We start from the raw sequence: 21,752 nt of genomic DNA, 5'->3' as shown, positions 1-21,752 counted from the left end.
TTGCTGTCTTTAAGGTTAACAGTTTAATTACTAATTCTTTCAACTAGCCAGGAAGACTAGTTAATGTGGGTGAAATTCACCCGTGTGGAGAACCCCTCACAAAACATATGCACCACTTAAGTTCTCAAATAGGACTTGTGCCTAGACCTTGGGTGAGTCTCTGCACAGGGGTGAATTTCACCCCGTAATGAGAAGTTTCTAACAGTTCATGGTCATGGAGGCACATTCTCCCTAGTCACTAGATAGGATCAGGGGTGGCAGGTTTGTATAATTTTTGATGGTGCCCCTGGCAGCACACTCACCTCGCACCACTGTCACTGCACGTGCTCCTAGGGCCCCTTTCAGATCCAGGAAGTTCCCTCGCCTTCCCTGTGGTGGGTGCACGGGGAAGGGGGGGGCTGCCATCACATGTGCACCTCCTCCTCTGCTGCTGCCCCACTGTAGTCTCACTGGGGGTAGGGCTGCCCCTTGCCCAGCATGGGGCAGGAGCGGTGACTGTGGGCGGGGGGGCCCCTGTGCTGGTGGAGGTTCCCGACGGAAAAGGGAAGGGTCCGAGGCGGAAGGGTAGGGGCAGGGTCAGCCTGCCGTGGCACTAGTGGGTGGGGGGGGGCACTAGGACTGTGCAGCGGCAGTTGATGCCTGGAGCCAGCTGAGCAGAGCACAGCGTGGAGGCAGCCACTTGCTTGAGGCAGGGACACTCTGGGGCTTGGGGGAGGCGCACGGGGGCAGCAAGTGGTGGTCGGGGAGGCGCGCTGGGGCGGCAGGCGGGGCCAGGGGAGAGACCTGGCCCCAAACATTTGTGGAGCCGGGACCCTGGGCACTGAATATTGCTGGAGCCTGGGCACCACAGACCCATATAACTCGCCGCCCTTGGACAGGTTGTGGATTAGGAAGGGAATTTAAGACTTTTGTTGAAAAGACATTGTTCCCCTGTGCAGTGACCTATCTAATGGAGAGCTGAGTCAGTGCAAGGAACTGATACATACTCCATCCCGAAGAGGGCAGTAATCCACCCCCAGTCCATTGATGCACAGTCATTGCAGAAGCTGAAGAATTTATATAAAAACATAGATATACTGTGTTTTAATGAAACTAGAGAACTCAGTGTTACCACAAAGATGTATTTTAAATTGTCCCATGAGCCATCTAAGATAAAATGTGTAAATAGTGATATTAGATAAAAATAATATATATATATTAAAAAAAATCTTGGTAATGTAGTTAATGCCACCTAAAGTTACTAGGAATTAAAAATTATAAATATAGTTGGAATACCTGAAAACTCCTACCAGGATTGGGACTCTGATATGCTGGGAATTCTGTATCCCTTATTTGTCATTTTTTATTATATGTTCGCTTTTTGCATTTCTCTCCACAGACTGTACAGACTTTTCTATAGAGACTACTCTGTATAACTTTTTTTTTTTCATTGTCAGTGTAACTTTTTTTATGCACCACCACATTCTCGTAATGCAGTGTTTTCTACCAGCAAGGGAAGGGTATTTTTCTGTTCTGTTTAGATTTGTTCATAGATTCCAAGGCTAAAAGAGAGCATTGTGATCATCTGGTATGGCCTCCTGTATAACACAGACCATAGAACTTCCCCAAAGGAGTATATCTTTTAGAAAAACATCCAGTCTTGATTTAAAAATTGTCAGTGATGGAGAACCACCACAACCTTTCAATTTGTTCCAGTGTTTAATTATGCTCATTGTTAAAAATGTATACCTTATCTCTAGTCTGAATTTCTCTAGCTTCAACTTCCAACCATTGGATTGTTATACTTTTCTCAGATAGATTGAAGAGCCCATTTTAAATATTTGTTCTCCATGTAGGTACTTATAGATTGTAATCAAGTTAACCCTTAACCTTCTCTTTGTTAGACTCAATCCATTCAGCTTATTGCTATAAGGCGTGTTTTCTAACCCTTAAACATTCTCACTGCTCTTCTCTGAACCCTCTCCAATTTATCAACATTTTTCTTGAACTGTGGACACCAGAACTGGAGACAGCATTCCAGCAGTGGTTGCACCAGTCCCAAATACAGAGGTAAAATAACCTCTCTACTACTCATGAGCCACAGTGTCACACTGGGAGCTCATATTCAGCTGATTATCACAACATCCAAATCTTTTTCAGAGTCACTGCTTCCCAGGATAGAGTCCTCCATCAGGTAAGTACAACCAACATTCTTTGTGCCTAGATGTATACGTTTACATTTAGCTGTGTTAAAATGCATATTGTTTGCACCCAGCTTACAAGCAAGCCACATTGCTCTGTATCAGTGACTTGTTTGCTTCATTATTTACCACTCCTGCAGTTTTGGTGTTATCTGCAAACTTTATGAGAGATGATTTTGTGTTTTCAGGTTAGGTTATTAGGTTTGGTAATAACTATTTTTTCTGAATATATTTCAATATAAAAATAACAGGCTAATCAAAGGCCTAAACTACTTGACAGTGTTCTCTTTAAGAAAATAAGATTACAAATATTGTACATTTTTTAATGAATAAAAATGACCTTTAATGAATTTGGTACTTAAAACTGTATTGTTACCACATTGTTCACATGGCCTGTTGTAGGATTGTTTGTTCCATTTATCTGCAACCCTTAGACACTTACTTAATTTTCTTCTGCAAACTTTTCGGGACACTGAAAAAAACCTCCTGGAAGCAGAATCTTAACCTGATGGTAATTTAATTTTTCTCAGTTCTAACAAGCAGTGAATCATCATAATTTGATGTGATCACTGGTGTTTGTTGGCCACTTTATGTAAAAATCAAGTAGATAAACTTCCTCCAAAGAACAAAGGTGACTGTAGAGAAAAGACTTAAAGGCAGATCTTACGACACGTGGCTCTTTGTTAAGAGGGTCTCTTCCCACTGCGGCAAAGTTTCCTAGTCAATCAGAGACAAATCCTGCCTACTTCCGTGTTGCTACTGAGAGCCCCAGATAGTCAAAGTTTGGATTAGTGGGTAGGATTTTGGGAGCCCTTATAGGACATAAGAATCTCCTGCATCTCTGAAAGTGCATCTAGTCACTCTGGTACATTCTGTATGTACCTCTCTTGCTACAATATTTATTCTTTTGACGGGGGGTCGGGGGTGAATAGAGGTCTGTTTACATCTTATTGTGTGTTTAGTGCCTGACTGCCCTTGGTAATGTTATGCTGCTTGCATCTTCTCCAGGTCAAGGGAGCTGTGGGACTTCCTACGGCAGTTCAACGTTTGGCTTTACCATGGCAGGAAGAACTGTGTTGTTGATTCGTGGATGAGATAAAGACGCTTGCCCTCAGGAGAAGAAAAGTGTGACACCTCAGAGGGGGGTTTGTAAAGTATTGATCTGTTTCACTGTTTAATGCTACATCTATTTCAAATTGTTGAGTTTGTCCCTCTTAAATTTTAACTAAAGGTATGTCTACACTGGGGGTGTACTTCCCATCTTGAGATTATACCTGCACTAGTTCTGATTGAACTAGCATACTAAAAATAGTGTAGCCACAGCAGGGCAAGCAGCTAGTTGCCCCAAGCATAATCCTGTCAGAAACTCTAGTTATGTACTCAGGGTGACTAGCCCCTCCTGTGGCTACACGCTATTTTTAGCACGCTAGCTTGATCAGAACTGGAGTGGGTATGTCTTCTCAAGAAGGGGAATTATACCACCCCACTTGAAGGGTGGAGGTATACTGTGTAATTGGCTCCAAACCACATTAGCCAGAAAGCTAAATACTGCTAAGGAAAAACTGGAGAGAGCCCCATTGCTTTCTAAAACTACAAATTACCTCCCCGAGTTCTCTGTCAGCACTCTTCCTGGGGACTCTGGCTCCAGCGTGGCCCTAATGGCCCTCCACCATATATGAGGGCTTTCAAGCCCCCTGTGAGAGATTTGGTTCTACTGCATGCCTACAGCCTCTGACAGTGCTATTGTAATATAGACAATAACGGTCCAAAACATTACACCTGGGTTAGCTGATGGATTCCTGCAGAGCTGGAGCATTTTTGTTGGAGCTGGTTGGACAAGGCTTTTTCCTTCAATGAAAAACTTCATTTTTGGCAAAAAATTAAAAACCAAAATATCAGTTTTCAGGCATTCAGTGTTTCAATGAAAAATTTAAAATGTCAATGAAGGGCAGACAGCATTAGCGAAAAATATGCTGTAGTCAAAACCCAATTTTCAATCAAAAAATCATTTAGATGGAAAAATCTTTGACCAGCCCTAGTTTTTGTACATTATTGACTTTAATCTTGTACAGTTTTGGGGATTTTTTTCCTCCTTATTTAACCAGTCATGTAGTAGTTACCTGTAGTTAAACTTGGCAGAGCAGTGATGCTTACAAAATTAATCAGTAGCAGTGAGCGTTATGGATTTTAGCTTGTTTCTGGTTGATCCGGGCTTGGTATGTAATGAGGAGAATAGTAGTAGATTGCCATTTGGTCTTCCAAACCATCCATAAGGTATTATGCAAGATTACCAAATGAAGTGTAACAGTTATTTTTGAAGTTTGGTTCTTAAGTGTATGTCTCCATGTCAGTAGATGCTGTGCTGTAATTTTGTTTTGGGTTTGTGAAGCTGCTATTAATATAATGATGAGTACTAGAAGACATCCAGTGTTGGAGTATCTGGGCACTCTTTAAATGGCTTAGATTAAAAGCAATAACACTTCTACATATGGCAAGCGAATGCACCATATGCCTCCTTTTACAGAACAGAGACAAAATGTAGTTTTTTGTAATGGTAAAAGTTAAAATATTTGTGTGCAGCAGGCTGTCTTGGTTATATGAACCTCAAATTATATGGATTTTAGTTCTGTCACCTATATAAAACTTTACATAATGTAAGCATAACTGAAACATGCAGTATTTTCTGTGCAATTTGAAGGTGACAAACAGTCTGAGTAGAGAAAGAGGACTCGACGGTAGTCAGAATTGCCCATTGAGTATCCCTTTGTTTGCATATAAAGGTTATGTAGTGTCCAGGGTTGGGGCTGCACAGTTGTAGACTGGAAGAACTGGAGGGGTGTTAAATACAGACTGACTGGGACCATAAAGAGAATAGAGAATTCTTACATAGCTAGAATGTAGAGCAACACTGCTATGTCCTGATTTGGCTATAGGCAATTAAAAGCTGACCCATTCCTTGGGACTAGTTTGATGTGTATGTGTCAATCAGAAGAGTCTGATATTTGCATAAGATCGTAATATTTTGGCATCAAAGTGCTGCAATTCTTAATAACAATTTTTCATTTATGTATTGCAGTGGTTTTCAACCTTTTTTCATTTGCAGACCCCTAAAAAAATTTCAAATGGAGGGCTAGACCTCTTTGGAAATCTTAGACATATAGTCTGCGGATGTCCAGGGGTCCACAGACCACAGGTTGAAAACTACTGTTCTGTGGTAATGACAACCTTTGCAGATCCCTTAGACATAGTCTGTGGAGAAAACCACGGATGTACTGTAAAATAACAGAACGCATCAGAAATCCCAGATAAAAAAAATTTAATCTCTCTGTGGAAACAGTGCACTGTTTTACAAATGAATTCATTTGGTTTTCAGTACTCCTTTTTATGTAAGTACAGCAAACGATATACAGACCATATTCTCCCCCCCACTCCTGCAGTTCTTTTGTCCATAAAATGAAAACTGAAACACAAAAGGCACCAAGCAAGAACTCATTCTAACAGAACTTCATTATGACAAGACAGAGATCAGAACTGGTTACAGTGTTAAACAATGTCCCAACAATCCCAACTGTTTAAAATAATTTATTTAAAAAACAAATTTGGTGGCTGACTTCTTTTGATTGGTTATAAATCTGTAAAGTTTGAAACCAGCACTGGACATCAAATTAATTTAAAGCAGTTTGAAAAAATTGCTGCTTTTTATACACACATTTGTACAGTTTTTTTATTTTATTTTTTTAAAAAAAGTATCAAAATTTAGAGCCTTCAAACATATTTACAGTTTGCTGTTAGTGTTATCACAGACATGTACAGCTCAGTTTTTGTTCTTTCCTTCATGCACACAGTGCATGGACTTGTAGTAGAAGAACTTTGCACATCCACCATTGTTCCAATTGGAGAGAATAGTCTAAGGGATGCCAGGTCATCTAGGACTGGTATGATAGTCCCAGAGTTGCTCAGCTTTAGGAACAGGTGAGAGTGAAAGGTCTTGTAAGGCAGTGGTCCCCAAACTCCTCCCCGCCGCCCCCAATGGTCTGCACCCTCCCCCAGGAGCGCAGTTGGCGGCTGGAAGCAGGGCCACGGTCAGGGCCAGGAATAGAGCTTGATGGCATTCCCTCCCTGTCCCCTGTGGGGGCTGGCCTGAGCTCTGCCATGCCCCCCTTAGAGGGGCACGCCCCACAGTTTAGGGACCACTGTTGTAAGGATTGGTTGTTTTGGGTTTTTTTCCAGTTACCTTTTCAGCCATCCTACCAAGAGCTGTATATTCGAGGGCAGTCTGCTGACAGTTTGTTCTTTAACCCCTTTCCTGTTGCTCCACATTTCATGGACAACCTGCTGTGGTGAATGCACTGTTATGGTGCTGGATGTTCCAGCTACAGCCACTTGGAATATACCTGCTGTGAATTCCAGGTATGCAAGTTGGACTGCATCTCTGTGCTTCCTAACACTTCATTCATTTTAACAGTGTTAACGATCAGTAGCAGCACAGCAATAAAAGATTTTGTGATGAGCTATCTCCAGGGAGTTGATATGACTACCAGACAGAGAAAATAATCACTTTTTATAAGCTGTAAAAAAGATTCCCATGGAGGAGAAAAAAAATGACAGATTTAGGTTTTCTTAAAAAATCCTACACCAAATAACCTCCATGGAGACAGACACGGCGTAAAGCTATGTTGAAACCTATAGGAGTTTCTTCTATGTGAGATACACTAAGTGAAGAGAAGTCACTGTATGGAGACATTTTGGATGTAAAGATTTTTAAAAAAAGGAAATCAAGGGTGCTAGTGCCTGAGTCCTGGGACAGTACATTTGTCTGGGCTTGAAATACAAAGTAAACCATTTTGACAGCAGAAATTCATTATGAGAGTGCTTCATTCATTGACTATCCTATTGTACAGCTGTTTCTTACTCCAGTGGCTTTAGACTTCAAAGCAAATTTTCCATAAACATTCCTTAAGAATTCAATCCCCCTAATTCCCATAGACTTGGGCTAGTAGTTTTAAAATATATTTATATGTGTATATATATGTATATATTTATATGTCTATATATCTATCTAGTCTAGACAGATATATGCACAGCAAGCCAAACATACAAAAAATAAATACTCTCACCCCTCTTTACAGAACAAATCTTATATCCCAATTTTGTTAATAAATATTCTAAACCGCTTGTATAGAATTTTTTTTACTTATGTTGATGGATAGCCACAAAGCATGTTCAACCTATTTACAAAACCTCTATAAATATAGTTTTAAAATGATGCATAGCTATTGAACCCGGCTGGTTACGTATACTGGGTTAGTAGCTCAGCAGTAGTAGCCTCTTCACTATCACGTATGGGTAGTGCAACAAGTTAAAACGTGTATAAAAGATTATACATACAAAACTCTCACATCCTTTGGATGTTTGCAGTTCATTATAACTTTGTGGTTACCCTTTTGCAACATAAATAGTAATTAATTCGGGGGAAGAAAAGGAAAGGCGGGGGAGGGTTCCATGATCCAAAGTGAATCTGTTCAGTGCATATTATGCCATTAGGTGTGGGACCAGAGCAGCAACTTGATCCTCAAGGTAACCCGTCATCTTCCAGGCTCAATGCTACACGCTGTGGAGGAAGGAAAACACAATAGTGGTAAATGCTTGAGTGACAGAGAATCATTTGATCTCTTTGGACCTGATATCTTACTCATGATGAATAACACCTCCCCTCACTAAAAAAAAAAAAAAAAAAAAAAAAAATCCCACTGATTTCAATGGAGTAACCCCTACACTGAGTAGTACTTATTAGTACCTGGTCCTTCATGCCTCCAATTCCCCTTCCCCCAAATGGGGTTAAGCATTATTTTCTTGCACTACAGATGTGGTGGGAGGCCAAGTTCATCAATGTCTGTGACACACATTAAAATCCTCGGATGGGAGGTATGACAGCAGTGCAAGGATTGCTATTATTACTCAGTCCGCGATATTGAGACAGTGCCCTTCCTCACTCCTGCACTGCTTTTACTCCTGTCTCTTTGTCCTCCTCCTCACGACTTAGTTACTATTCCTACACTTCATCCAAGCTGCCTGTTTCCTGAAGGGACACTCCCTTGAAGAAACCACTCTGTGTGGGTTCTGGTGTCTCCATCAGCAAGTCCCATTATGTAGTTACAGCAGAACCTGTAGAGCAAAGCATTACTCCTCCATCCCATCTCTATGCCTCATCTTGCTAAGGCAACTTTCCTTGACTCCCTTTGGAATCTCATTCACTCTTCACTGCAGAGCATTTCACTTTTTAGTGGTTTGTATCTAATTATATAAGCAGAAAAATATTGTGTTCCCCCTAGCAAATAGAAACTGGACTTTATTGTTGGCAGGAAAAGGCAGTGGATGGAAGAGAGTAAAGCATAAGACTGACTGCAAGCTGGGGGCAGGAGAAAAACCCTCCCCACCGGGGTACAGCCTAACATTTAGCAGCAGTCATTGGCCCTGGTTTGAAAAACTCGTATAGGACAGCCTGTTCATTTTTCTTGCATGTTATTAGTGCTTACCACTACAATGATGGGCGTGTTAGAGACATGAATTTCTCAGTAGGGTGACTTGCAGGGATTTAAGCACCCAGTGCCACTGGAGACAGGGTACCTGACTAAATGGACAATTGATCTAATCTCATATAGTAAATTCCTACTGTATGTTCCAAAGATATGGCAACATGAGCTACATACAAGTATAAGAGTAATCTAAAAAGCAAAAATTTGACAAACCCCTCATTTAATGTACTGTCTGATGCCAAGTAACTGTAATCAACCTCATGATCAGCTGAGATAATTCTGTAGTCAAACCTTCTTAAGAAAAAGCTTTTCCTTTGGGAGCTTGCTCAGAGATACTTACTGCTGGGTAGACATGCCCAATTTGTGCAGTCCGCCCAATATGGATTTCCTCTTCATCCTCTTCTTCTGTTGTCTTTCTGTACACAGGGTTATCAAAGTTCATGCTTTTAGTGTTCTTCCTTTTCCAATTCCTCCAGATGAGGTACCCTCCCATACACAGCAAACCAATGACCACTGAAGAAAAGAAGAGAAAAAGCTGTCATTTGGCTACTTGGGGAAGGCAAACATAGTCCCATGTGGACCTCTGCTCCTGTACCCTTCAAACCTGCACTACAGTACAGTAACTCCTCACTTAAAGTCATCCCGGTTAACATTGTTACGTTGCTGATCAATTAGGGAACATGCTCATTTAAAGTTGTGCAATGCTCCCTTATAACATTGTTCGGCAGCTGCCTGCTTTGTCCACTGCTTGCAGGAAGAGCACCCCGTTGCAGCTAGCTGGTGGGGGCTTGGAACCAGGGTGGACCGGCAGCCCCACTATCAGCTCTCCCCTCCCCTAAGTTCCCTGTGCAGCAGCCGCCCAGCAGGCTATCAATTGCCAGCAGTGCAGCTGTCCCTCCCCCACTGCCATGTGCTGCTCCTGCCCTCTGCCTTGGAGCTGCTCCTGGGAGCCCTCCTGCTTGCTGTGCTTTGGGGGGGCTAATGTCAGGGTGTCCCCCTACCCCCTGCATCTCCCACTTATCCCATCTCCATAGAGCGGGGGGGACGGATGACGACAGGGGCTACCACAGGGCTCAGGATGGAGGGAGCTTCCTTGGCAGCAGCTACAGTCTCAGCTTGCTGATTAATTTAACAAGGCAGTGTACTTAAGCGTGGGGTCAGCATACTTAAAGGGGAAATGCGCAACACCCCCCCTCCATTCATGCTGCCTTGTACAGTGTGAGGCTACATTAACAACAATGAGTTAACCCTTAAGGGCTCAGCCAAGTGCTAGTTTATCATTTAGCAGGAGGAAATATCCCACCCTCTGACTCCACCACCTCAACCAAGCTTCACAGTCATCATCGCTATGTACAGTATTAAATTGTTTGTTTAAAACTTATACTCTGTGTGGGTGTATATAGATATTTTGTCTGGCAAAAAAAAATTCCTGGGAACCTAGCCCCCCACCCCCCATTTACATTAATTCTGATGGGGAAATTGGATTAGCTTAACATCGTTTCGCTTAAAGTTGCATTTTTTAAGGACCATATCTGCAACGTTACGTGAGGAGTTACTGTGTATCAATAGTTCCTTGTGCTCCAGAAAAGTCTTTTACAAAAAGTTGTCAGGGTAGTCTCATTCTAAGCTTAAATCAAACTTGCTTACCAAGAAGAACTACAGCTCCAATAATGGCTGCTCTAACAGTTGATCCAAAACCCTGCCCATCATTGGCATCTGTAACCATAAAAGAACAGTTCTGATTAATCAAACGGCACTAAAGATGGACCATAATTATAATGATAGCTCAATTTTTTTTAAAAAAACTAGGTTAAATGTGGTCTATAAATAATATCTATTGTGTGCTTATATTTGATAATTAATCATCTTTAAACAAGACACTGAATCATAAAATAACTACTTAATAAGCCTGAGCCAGCAGCTTGCCATCTTCCTTAATTTTCATATCTTGCGCCCTGCTATATGGCTGTGTCACAACCATACAGATTCACTTCTAAATAATAATAAACACCTTTGAAATGTGGGGTCTGTTAGTTTGCTAACTCCAGATGTCACTCACAACTGTCACAGTAGGACACAAGGACAAGGATCTCAAAGGAAATGAGAACCCAAAACAAGGGTTAGCGTTGCTAAGGGGCCTGCCCTTTGGGAAGAACTGGACATACCCCTGTACAGTGACAGGGCTTTACAGAAGGGCACAGTTGACTGCTGAATATGGCCACAGAAAAGCACATGACGTTTGACCAACTCCCTTCTAAACCTCTTCATGCTGCCCCTTCATTAGCTTAACTATTAGGGGAAACCAGGTGCTCCCTCCCCATTAGAGGCTGAATGTGATGCTGCTACAGCACACCTAGGCTCCTGCTGTCCAGGGACTGTATAGCCGGTGCTTAGGTACCAGAGTTGAGTCTTCTGAAGTCAGAGCACACTAGGGCTAGCTTTAAGACGCGCTGATGAAGAGCGGGGGTGTCTCTCAGACAATCAGCCTTCCAGTCTGAGAAGGACCAACTTGGGGGAGAGCTATCCCCCCAAATCCCACACAATGCTAAGAAATACAGCACTTTGCATTACCTACTATCTGTTTGTTAGTGTAAGGTACCGGTAGTGGGGATAGAGTGCCACTTATGACTGTTTCTAGGTATTGAAATATCTCATAAGAATTTCATGTGTAATGGTCCAGTGGTTCAAAACTGGTTCTCCATGTGTACGGCTCATGGAGTTGTTTCGTCTGGCTCTGTGTGCATATATCTATTTACGTGTCCACGATGGTACACTCACACACTGAAGACTGCATGCAGTTCTGGTCACCCCATCTCAAAAAGATTTATTAGAATTGGAAAAAGTACAGAGAAGGACAACAAACATTATTAGGGGTGTGAAACAGCTTCCATATGAGGAGAGATTAAAAAGTCTGGGTCTGCTCAGCTAAGGGGGAATATGATAAGAGGTCTATAAAATCAGGAATGCTGTAGAGAAAGGGAATAAAGTGTTATTTACCCCTTCACATAACACAAGAACCCCAGTGAAATTAATAGGCAGCAGGTTTAAAACAAACATAAGGAAGTACTTCTTCACATAACACACAGTCAGTCTGTGGAACTCATGGCCAGGAGATTGTGTAAAGGCCAAAAGTATAACTGGGTTCAAAAAGAATAGGTAAGTGCATGGAGGGTAGGTCTATCAGTGGCTTATTGGCCAAGGCGGTCAGGGATGCACCCCATGCTCTGGGTGTCCTCCAACAGTCTGAAGCTGGGACTGGATCACTCAATAATTGCCCTGTTCTGTTCATGCCCTCTGGCACCAGTCATGGTCTGATGACAGTATATTGAGGTAGCTGGACCACTGGGCTGATACAATATGCCAGTTCTTTCTTAATGTTTGGGCACAAAAAGGGAGGGTAGTTTGTAAAAAAATCTGGCCCGTAATGGACATTCTCTGTCTTTATCAAGGAGAGTAGATGACTCTTCATCTTGTGCAGCACAGCTCCCTCTGGTAGCAACACAGCCACCAAGCTATTGCTCTATCAGGAGAAGAACTTTGTGGTTCCAAGCTATCTACATAATGCATTTGAATTATCCTCCTGTGGCGGTGACTACACCAAAGAATGCCATGTGCAATAGCTAAGTTGAGCCTGGAAGGTTGCCTCAAAATTCAAGGGAATGTCATACAAGAGCCAACCAATAAATGTTAATGTCTCATTCTTCAAAATGTGTGTTTTGCAATCTTAACAGAATTAGCACTAAACTCAGAAATATACTGAATTTACTGTGACAAATCAGGAATAATTAGAGAAAGAGCTAACTCCTTCATCTACTGAGACACCAATGCATAGAAAATAATGTAAAAGGTAGTTTATCCTTTTAAATGAATCCCCTTGGCAGGTAACTCTATTAAATAGACATTTTACCAGTTAATGAGATAGGTACCATAATAGTCCTTGTTAGAAATATTTTAATAAACATTGAATCTAATTATTTTCAGCTGGGGTTTGGAAGGAGATTTACATTGATAAGAACGAATTTGGAAGATTGATTCTGCTTTCTCAAGAGCACTGCGCATTGCTTAGCATCAAGTATCATGTGTCCTGTCTTGCTGATGAGAACAGGAATGCATGATTGATTTCTACACCTGCTTTGCAGATGCAATGGAAATGATGCCTCTTTTACTCAGTGCAGTGTTTGAAAAGCCAGAGGTCTTCTGTCTTATTGTTTTTAATCAATTACCAGTGAAAGGGGCTATGTTGGAGGTGGAAATCTTCCTCTCTGTAGAACAGCAAGGTTATGGAAAGGCAGTTCAGCTTCCCTGCATTGCCCTGCCAATGTGTTGCAACCCTGACCTACAGGGATCACCTCCAAGAATGGGAAGGTAGTTAAATCCTTCATGGTTTATTCAGTACTTAGCCTCTGTAGAGACCGACAATAAAGAAGCCAGTTAGTGCCCTCTGCTGGCAGTATTTTTTGCGATGTGGACATCAATCCACGGAGATACTCGTTTTAATGGAAAACTTTGTCAGAGGTATTTCAGAGTAGGGCTCCATGAACTTTCAGAGCACTGTGCTGAGAAAAACAGGTGCAACTTTCTTTGAGAAATAGGAACCTCAAATGCTGTGGGTGTAAGACTGAATCCCAGGGAATCAGACACGACAACCTGGAACCAAAGAGTTCAGAGAAACTGGGAACACTTTTCTATTATCATAATGAAGGAGTTGAGATGAAAAATCTGATTTTATTTCTGCCCATATACGCATGCCTGTGTCTGACATGCATACAGCACATTTGGCCTGCCAGCTCTCATACTAGCCCATGGATCTTTGTGATACTCCTATGCCTGGCAGAAAGTAAAGAAGTAGGAACCTGAATCTCTTACAGTGCTGGGATAAATTGCTGTTTCCAGTTGTCATTATCTTTGTGCCTATTAGGCTAGACGTGGTTGTGGGTAAGCCAACACCTGGGGCTGTGATGGAGAATTGTGATACAGCTCCTGAGCTCTCTCTACTGACATTGCTGGTGTTGCTAGTTGTTGCTGCAATGACGGTGGAAATCATAGTCGTGGTGATGGTGGACACCGGAGTTGAAACTGGCTCAGTTGTTGAGGCAGCTGGAAGATCTGAAAAGCAACCCCATATAGTTAAAACAAAACAAGGACTCTGAAATCTGGTAAAAGAAGTCTGAAAAGCAGATCTCACATGGTGCTAAGGAGCACTCCTTTCCAGATTTGATAACGGATAGAATAGGAGTCTGGTTTCTATTCCTGATTTGTTATGTGGCCCATTGCCTTGCTATACCTTTGTTTGCCCATGTGCAAGATGGAAATGAAATAATTTACAAAGTTCACAGTGGTGTAATGATGCTTAATTCACTAATATCTATGAAGTGCTGTGGGTGGAAGGTGACATAAAGAAGTTCAAAGTCTTTATCATACTTTTTTGGCTGTGGGCCCCCAAAATTCAGAACTCGCACCATATGGAAATATTAGGTAAAATTCACCTCTGGTAGCTCCCAGGAAGAGACTAGAGTTCACTAAAGATGAATGTGGCCTAATATTCCTAAATATACAATATACGCCACTCACACCTCATGGGGCGGTGTTAATGAATGATTTTATTGACCAGCTTCACCACCATGATTTCAAACCACTCAGATGTGTAGCACCTGATCCAAAGCCCACTGAATTCAATGGGAGTCTTTCCATTGAGATCAATGGGATTTGGATCAGGAACTTCGTCTTTGTTCCCTTTCATGCATTTAGCTTTTCTGATTACTCTTTGTGAATAAACAAATTCTCAATAAAGTGACCCTCCAGACCAACAAAAATATCAGGCTATGTGCAAAAAGGTCCCAAACGCACAGACTACCATAGCTAATGGTTCCTGCACTGTTGTGAGAGAGGGAAATTTCACTGATGATGTAAGTTGGTTTTGTGGAAGGGTGGGGTACAACTGGTGTGGCTCGAAGGAGCTTGTGCCGAGTAACACCAGGCTAAGAGAACGGTCCCTGCATTAAGGTGGTTGCTTTTACCTTTGTAGCATTTCTTCATATCAGGGTGCAGCCACATGTTGTCAGGACAGGCACACGTATACTTGGGAGAATGGAGAGAGATTTGCGGTGCGGGAAGACACAGGTATTCACAGCCTCCATTGGGTTGGGAGCTGAGCTCACAGGAATCTGGAGCTGTTCAAGGTGGGGAGGGGGAAAAACAAATGTATTGTTTCAAACCATGCTCATCAATTTATCTTTGTTCATAGGAAAAAGACCCCTCCCCCGAATGAGATTCTGTTCTAACTCAGAACCCCTAGGAGTTTTCCATCTTCTAGAGCTCTTCCATTTGTATGCAGGAAGGTAGCAGTAGCCGCACCATTGTGCACTCCCACTTTCATATACTATATGCAACAGTTTTGCTTTGCTTTGATGGTTACAGCAGGGGATGGGGAGTCAGGACGCCTGGGTTCCATTCCTTCTTATTCCACTGACTGAGTAAGTCACTTAAGGCATTGTTTTCAAAGCATCCTCTAATTCTGGCCATCCAGCTCCTGTTTTTCAGTGATGCTGAGAACTCATACCTCTAGTGGAATCACTGAGAGCTACAGATACTCAGCATTTCTGAACATCAGGCCCTCACTGTCTCATGCTGGGCAGACCTTAAAATTTTCAGCTTCACCTCTGCCTCAATTTACTTGGCTGCTTAATAACTCTTGCCTCACAGGTGTTTTTAAAGCACTATGAGATCTTCAGATGAGAGCTTCAAATTGTCTTGTGGGGTTTCCTGCCCAATACTATAGATCAAATGTACTCAATTTACAAGCAAATCATGATCTGAATTTCAAGTTTGTTGATGATCGTCAGTAATAAAAACTCTTCAGTTAGAATTTTGTGCTGATTATGCTGAACCAGGAAAGAGTCCAGCTCCTCTCTTAGTTGTGCAGGCTTTTCAGTGCTAGCCCCAGTAACTAGTAGGACAAACATTTTTCTCACTGAGCCTATCTGACCCAGAATACACAGGGGGAGCATATCTACTGAGTAAGAAGGTGCCATTTCACAGCTGTTGTCTCATAATACCCACAGTCTCAAAGCTGTCTCCCAGCCATGTTCTTCCCACTAAGAAAACGGTTAGTAAGTTACTTTGTTCAGAGTTCTTTCGAGTCCTGAGTGACACTGCCAAAAAGTGTCACCTAAAATGAACAGCAGGCAACAGGCTGCTCTGATCACTCTAAGACTAGACTTCCAAAGGAAAGCTGCTAATTAAATTATTATAAACAAATTGCAGGTTTTTCAATAAAAGCACCCGCTGAATTAACTATGCAGGAATTTCAAACATCAGGCATTCATTTTATATTAGCAGCATCTGCCTTACCGCTCCATCCAAGACAAGGGGGAGGCATTTTATTTACCAGCTCAAATGAATGAATGGTGTTTGGACTATGGGAGCACTGATGGCATGCCTTACCTTTTGGCTGCTTTAGCTCGTGAAAGACCACAATATCATGAGGGTTATTGAGATTCTCTGCTAAAATGGAGATGTCCAGGCCATTCAACCTGTTTGCACTGAAGATTGCCTCGTTCTCCAGGTCAGTCCAGAACACCTTATCCTGCAGAACACACACAGGCATTTTGATTTGGGTAATGCAGACCTCATGAAGTGTTCGATTCTGGTTCTCCAGCAGCCCCGAGGGCCATTTGGGGCAAGGCTGCCTACATCTCAGCTTCTTTTGCACATTAATCAGAGGCATTTTAAGTACATGCAAAACAGACAGGTGCTAATTTTTCAGTATGTTATTGGCGTGTCCTCTACTCCAGCTGGAGACAGTGGCGGTCAGCACTTTGCAGAATCGAATACTAAACGATCTAGAGACATCTACTGAGACTGAGAAAATCTTGTCATTTTGTGGTGCTGCTGGATCATGACATGCCACTTTTGGCTTTGCAACACAAAGATTCAAGTGTCTCAGTGTCAGGAGGTGGTAACAGATCTAGAGAGCAATATTTACAGAAGGGCAAAAAAATGCTTAGTTCCTTAGCCCTGGTCTACACTGGGGTGGGGGTGGGGGGGTCGACCTAAGAAAGGCGTATCTTAGTTCGACTTACCTGGCCGTGAGGACGGCGGCGAGTTGACTGCTGCCGCTCACCCATCGACTCCGCTTCTGCCTCTCGCGAGCTGGAGTTCCGGAGTTGACGGGGAGCACGTTCGGGGATCGATTTATTGCGTCTAGATGAGATGTGATAAATCGATCCCCAATAGATCGATTGATCACTACCCATTGATCCAGCGGGTAGCGAAGACCTGCCCTTAGAGTAGCTTTGGGGCTGCGTGGGAGGGGAGAACACTCTGAGCAGGCCTGGATACAGAGTGGCCATGTCCATTATGTTTAGTGAAAGAAGAGTTTTTGTGACTCCAATGGCCGTGGATTTTGAATAGGATTTGAAGGAATTTGTTAGAAATCTTAGTGATCCCTCTACCACAGTGAAAGTGCCAGTGAAAGCTGATCTTCCTTCCCATTCCAAAGATGTGACCTCGATTGAGCAAGTATCTCTGTAGGGCAAAACCACTTATATTCTTAAAGAATCTAACACTGCAGCAATGGATCAACACTAAAGAGGGAGCATCCAAAAGACCCACTTCTATCTTCTGCAATGATATCTTTAGAAGCAAGTGGCACTTTGCTGCAGATTGAGAGATACCTAAATAGCACAACATAGTAAGACACAGTAAGTGGGAACTGAAGGCTACTGAGACGGATTTAGTTGTAGGAAGGTGACCTGGCCGACAGATGAAAAGATAACACTTGCAACGTCTTTTAATAAGATGAAATACATAGCTGGAGGGGGAAGGGTGGGTTCTCAGGAGCTAGTTCAGAGGAGATTGTCTTTTATCTTGAGAAAAGATTCAGATAAAGGAAGAGGGTATACAGCACATTCTTGGTTAACAAACACTGTAAAAGGGATTCTGCAAACACTGTTGATGTAGTGCTTAATTTAATGCACAGTCCCACTGAAATCAGCAAGGTTATGCATGGCAATAAGCACACCAGGGCAGTACGTGCCTACAGGATCAAGTCCTTAATTTTGTGGCAAGTAGAGTGTGAATCCTTCGGCTGTCAGGGCTGTGCACCAGAGCACGGCCAACTCAGCTTGAAAGAGAGAGAAATGTCTGGGTTTATGTTTAAATTGGATAAGTAAATGACACTTTCCTGGGGAAAATCCTGCCATCAGACAAGTGCACTGGGTCCTCAATTCTTCCCAGGCAGAGAGGCTCCCCACTAACATCACTGCCAGCTCCCAAAGGGCTTGTACAAATTTCTATCTGGGTACACTGATCCTTGTTGCAGACTGTCAAGCAGTAGCATATAATGACTGCGCAAACAATTAGCAACCTGCCAGGCTGAGGAAGGGAGCACACGCTGCATGGGCCTGGGAAAATGCAAAGCAAGGAAATCACAGTGCAGATGAGTTGTAAGAAGTGTTCAGCGCAAACTGCAGTGTCAAATTCAAAGCCATTAGCGCACATAAATCCCTGCCATACACCCAGATGAGAGGACGCCCTGTGTTCAAGGGGCTTGATCCTAACAGGATGCTTTAGCACCTCCTGTGAAGCTCCCACTGAAGTCTTATCTCACAGGAGATGCTCACTCAGCAGGATCAGGCCTTTAGTTAGTGAAAAGCTATATGTCCTGACAATCATAGCAAACTGCCTGTGTTTTCTCCTGCCAATGATTTGGCCATTACACAAGCAGTTAACATGACTAAGATCAAATTTTGCCATTAGCCCACTTCAGTTATGCAGGCGGTGCCAGTTTAGGCAGGGTGCTCTTCCCCACCACAAAAGTAATGCATTACATAGCAGCATTTGACTGATTGCGTCTCTCAGTGAAGGAATACTCCTTGCTGAACTCACATCAGATTAATGGCTTTTTGCAGCAGCTGACACATCCCATGAGCTTCCTGTGCTGTGCTCAGGGCACAGCTGTCACGCAAGAGGTGTGTAAAAAGAGATCCTGTGGCTTCCTGCACTCACCAGCCAGCTCTGCACCCTTCTTCACGCTTACCTCAAACACAGCTACTCCGAAAGGGTGGCTCAGGTCGTCAGCAGAAGAGATGAGAACTTTCCTGTTGCCGCCACTGAAGTCAATGCTGGAAAGTAAGTGCAGCTTGGAGTCCACCCAATAGAGACGCTGATTCAGCAAATCTGAGACAGGAAATGTGACAAGGCAGAATGACTGTACATGCAACTACAGCCTTTTTTGCTATTGCCCGATCTTTTCCCTGTTGGCCGAGTGGCTACTTCTCCCTGGGCTGCTGAGCCCTGTTATTTATGATGGTGGTTGAAACTTTGGTTCACTGCCCAGATGCACTGAACCAGGCGCCCATAAATAATAGGCTCTTATGTGTTTGTGAGAGATGCTTGATCGCCAGCCTGGATCGTGACGTAGTCCCCTCTCTGATCAAGTAGAACAGGCCAGCAGCCTTGTTGGCTTCCCAACTCCACCCCAGCAATGTCCCTCAAATTTGGGCTTGTCTTCGCAGACAGTGCGACAGTGGCATTTTAGTGAAGATGCTACTACGCCGACAGGCAAGCTTCTCCCGTCAGCATAGTTAATCCACCTCCCCGAGCGGCCGTGGCTCTATCAACAGGAGACGCTGTCCTGTCGACACAGCAACAGCGGGGGTTTGGTCAGTATAACTGCATCGCTCAGGGGGCTGGATTTTTCAAACCCCTGGGCAATGTAGTTATACCCATATCAGGCAACTCCAGGCCTGGAAGGATCTTTTCGAAGGCTGAGAGGCTAGTTCATTCTCCAGACCACTTAATCTGTGGCTTTTTACTGAGACTCCTGAGGAAGGTGCAGTTAATGCTAGTAATGATGGTGGTTTCCAATGCTGAGTGACTTCACATTTTCATAAATTCATAGATTGTAAGGCAGAAGGGACCATTGTGATAATCTGGACTAACTTCCTGCATAATACAGGCCATAGAACTTCCATGAATTAATTCCTGCTTCAAGTCTAATAGTTGTGTTTGAACTAGAGCATCTCTTAGGAAAACGTCCCATCCTGATTTAAAAATTTCCAGTGATGGGGAATCCCACTTTCTCAAAGCCATTCCTGTGTTTCAGATTCAAGGATATTTCATTTCACGGACAAGGATGACACTGAGAACACAAAAGACTCCACCTTGCCCAGACGCCAAGAGGGGAAGAAGTGGGAGAAGGTGACTTGTGCCACTGTGAAACTTCACGAACTGAGCTTTTCTTCCTGGGACAAATGCTGATTTTGGATGAGATCAGCTAAGCTCAATGCAAAGGGGTGATTGCCACTCATAAAAGCAATCATTTCAAGCTCTGGGTTGAAATGCTAAGCATTCATTTGTTGGTGAATTAATAACAAGGCCAAATGTTATGAATTAGTAATAGTAGTAGTAACCTGTGATGTAGTGGACAAAATTGCCTGCCATCACAGCAGGGGTTAAAGAGAACCTTTGGGTCCCGCGATCCCCAGCCCATTATATCTGCAACTAATGTCAGGCCTGTAGGGGGAGAAGAGGAGAGAGTCTGGCTCAGTTTGGGGCTGACTGGCGAAGAGGCAGGAGCTAGCTGCCTCCCTACCAGAGAGGGGTGACTAGCCTGCCAGCTGAGGCAGCCACCAAGGAGTAAGCACTGTCTGCCCAGCCAAGGGAGGCTGTAGAGAAGACCCAGGAGCCTCTGACAACTGAAGTAACTGAATGACGGAAGCCCAGAGGCATTGTGGGGTTTGGCCTCACCAGACTTACAGCTGCCCTGTCCACAGGAGCCTGGGACCAGGGCAAGGTACCACCCAAAGCCAATGAGAGGGAATTACGGGAGGCAAGCCACGCCAGCGAATTAGACTTTAAGGTCATGCCCCACACTGAAGAGACGGTGGTTGGAAGTAGCCCAGGACAGTGGATTTAGACTCCCTAAGGCCCCCTGTTCAGGGGTCGACTCATACAGGGTTGTGGGCGGGGACCTGGTGGAGAGGGAGGGCCCATGTCTCCCTACTCCCTCTGCCTAAAAGAATGAGGCACCTTGACGAGGGAAACAAGGGGCCAGAGGTCAGGCATGCCAACCACTAGGCTGCCTGACCCTCCAAACACCCTGTTACCTAACCCTTCCACACTGAGCGGGTCTAGTGGTTTTTATTCTCCTTCACTTGTTCACATCAAAATTCCCGACTGCAATACTAACCAGGGTTAGTGCTGATCCAATGTACTACTGATTAATTTAGGGCCAGACTGCCACTTCTCTGCAAGTTCAAAAGAAGCTTCCCCTCCTTGTGCAGAAGCAGAGCACAATTTCAGTCCCTCCTTGTGCCACCAGGGTGCAAGATACCACAGTTAGGGGACACGGTGCCACCCCTGCAACACCTCAACCAGCACAGCTGGACTGGTGGGCAGGGGGAGTATGCTGGCCCTCATGAAGGGGGATAGCAGCAGGCAGCTGCTCCCCCTTCATGCCAGGAAGCTCCATAAGTAATTCTGCCTCCATGGGCTTCCCATGGAGTGGTACAGCTCTGCACCATCTCCAACGAATGGCTGTACCTTATAGTCACAAATAAGCCCTTAAGCATCACAGCACATTTATATGGCACTTTTATAAACATGGAGTCAGTCAGATCCCTCTCCTGACGAGCTTGGGATCCTATCAGCATTCACTGACTAGCACAGTGCTTGCTAATGTGATGAAACTACTTACCGTCCTAAGCTTTGAGCTAGTCAGTGAGTGTTGCCAGGACTGCGCCCTAAGAGGAGCAAGGTAAGACATGGGTCAACAGTTCAAGTACAGGAGGGTATGAAGGATGTTCATGGAGAGGCAACACCCTGATAACCTGCCTCAGTGGAGACATAGATCACATTACACCATGACCCTCTGTATTAGAGGGAACTTGCTAGCCGCTTGTTTGTGTGACAGATGCTTGTCATATCAAAGAAGCCTGGATTTTCAAGGATTATGTTGTTTTTTTCCCATTCCTGTATAACAATAAACTTAAATTTAATGAGGCCACAAACATTGGGAGCTTTATCACTTGCA

At 43.6% G+C, this 21,752-nt stretch overlaps 1 protein-coding gene and 1 long non-coding RNA gene across 3 annotated transcripts in view; one reads left to right on the top strand and one right to left on the bottom strand.

Moving 5' to 3' along the window:
* The first annotated feature begins 2,138 nt into the window (after positions 1 to 2,138).
* LOC141992511 (uncharacterized) lies at positions 2,139 to 21,720 on the top strand. Its single transcript, XR_012640599.1, has 4 exons — positions 2,139 to 2,173; positions 3,189 to 3,325; positions 18,628 to 18,847; positions 19,824 to 21,720. It is a non-coding gene; the product is annotated as an uncharacterized LOC141992511 (long non-coding RNA).
* Positions 5,507 to 21,752, bottom strand: part of LRP8 (LDL receptor related protein 8) — a 278,497-nt gene continuing 262,251 nt past the window's right edge. For both annotated transcript variants that reach the window (XM_074961709.1, XM_074961710.1), the window contains 7 exons: positions 18,756 to 18,895; positions 16,160 to 16,301; positions 14,734 to 14,886; positions 13,583 to 13,822; positions 10,364 to 10,432; positions 9,057 to 9,229; positions 5,507 to 7,791 (listed from right to left, as the gene is read on the bottom strand). In XM_074961709.1, coding sequence (XP_074817810.1) covers positions 7,753 to 7,791; positions 9,057 to 9,229; positions 10,364 to 10,432; positions 13,583 to 13,822; positions 14,734 to 14,886; positions 16,160 to 16,301; positions 18,756 to 18,895 — 956 coding nt within the window. In that variant the 3' untranslated portion in view covers positions 5,507 to 7,752. The remainder of the gene's footprint in view (positions 7,792 to 9,056; positions 9,230 to 10,363; positions 10,433 to 13,582; positions 13,823 to 14,733; positions 14,887 to 16,159; positions 16,302 to 18,755; positions 18,896 to 21,752) is intronic.

Source organism: Natator depressus, chromosome 8, assembly GCF_965152275.1.
Source record: "Natator depressus isolate rNatDep1 chromosome 8, rNatDep2.hap1, whole genome shotgun sequence".
NCBI classification, from domain to species: Eukaryota; Metazoa; Chordata; order Testudines; family Cheloniidae; genus Natator; species Natator depressus.
This window is presented reverse-complemented; position numbering and strand designations above follow the sequence as displayed.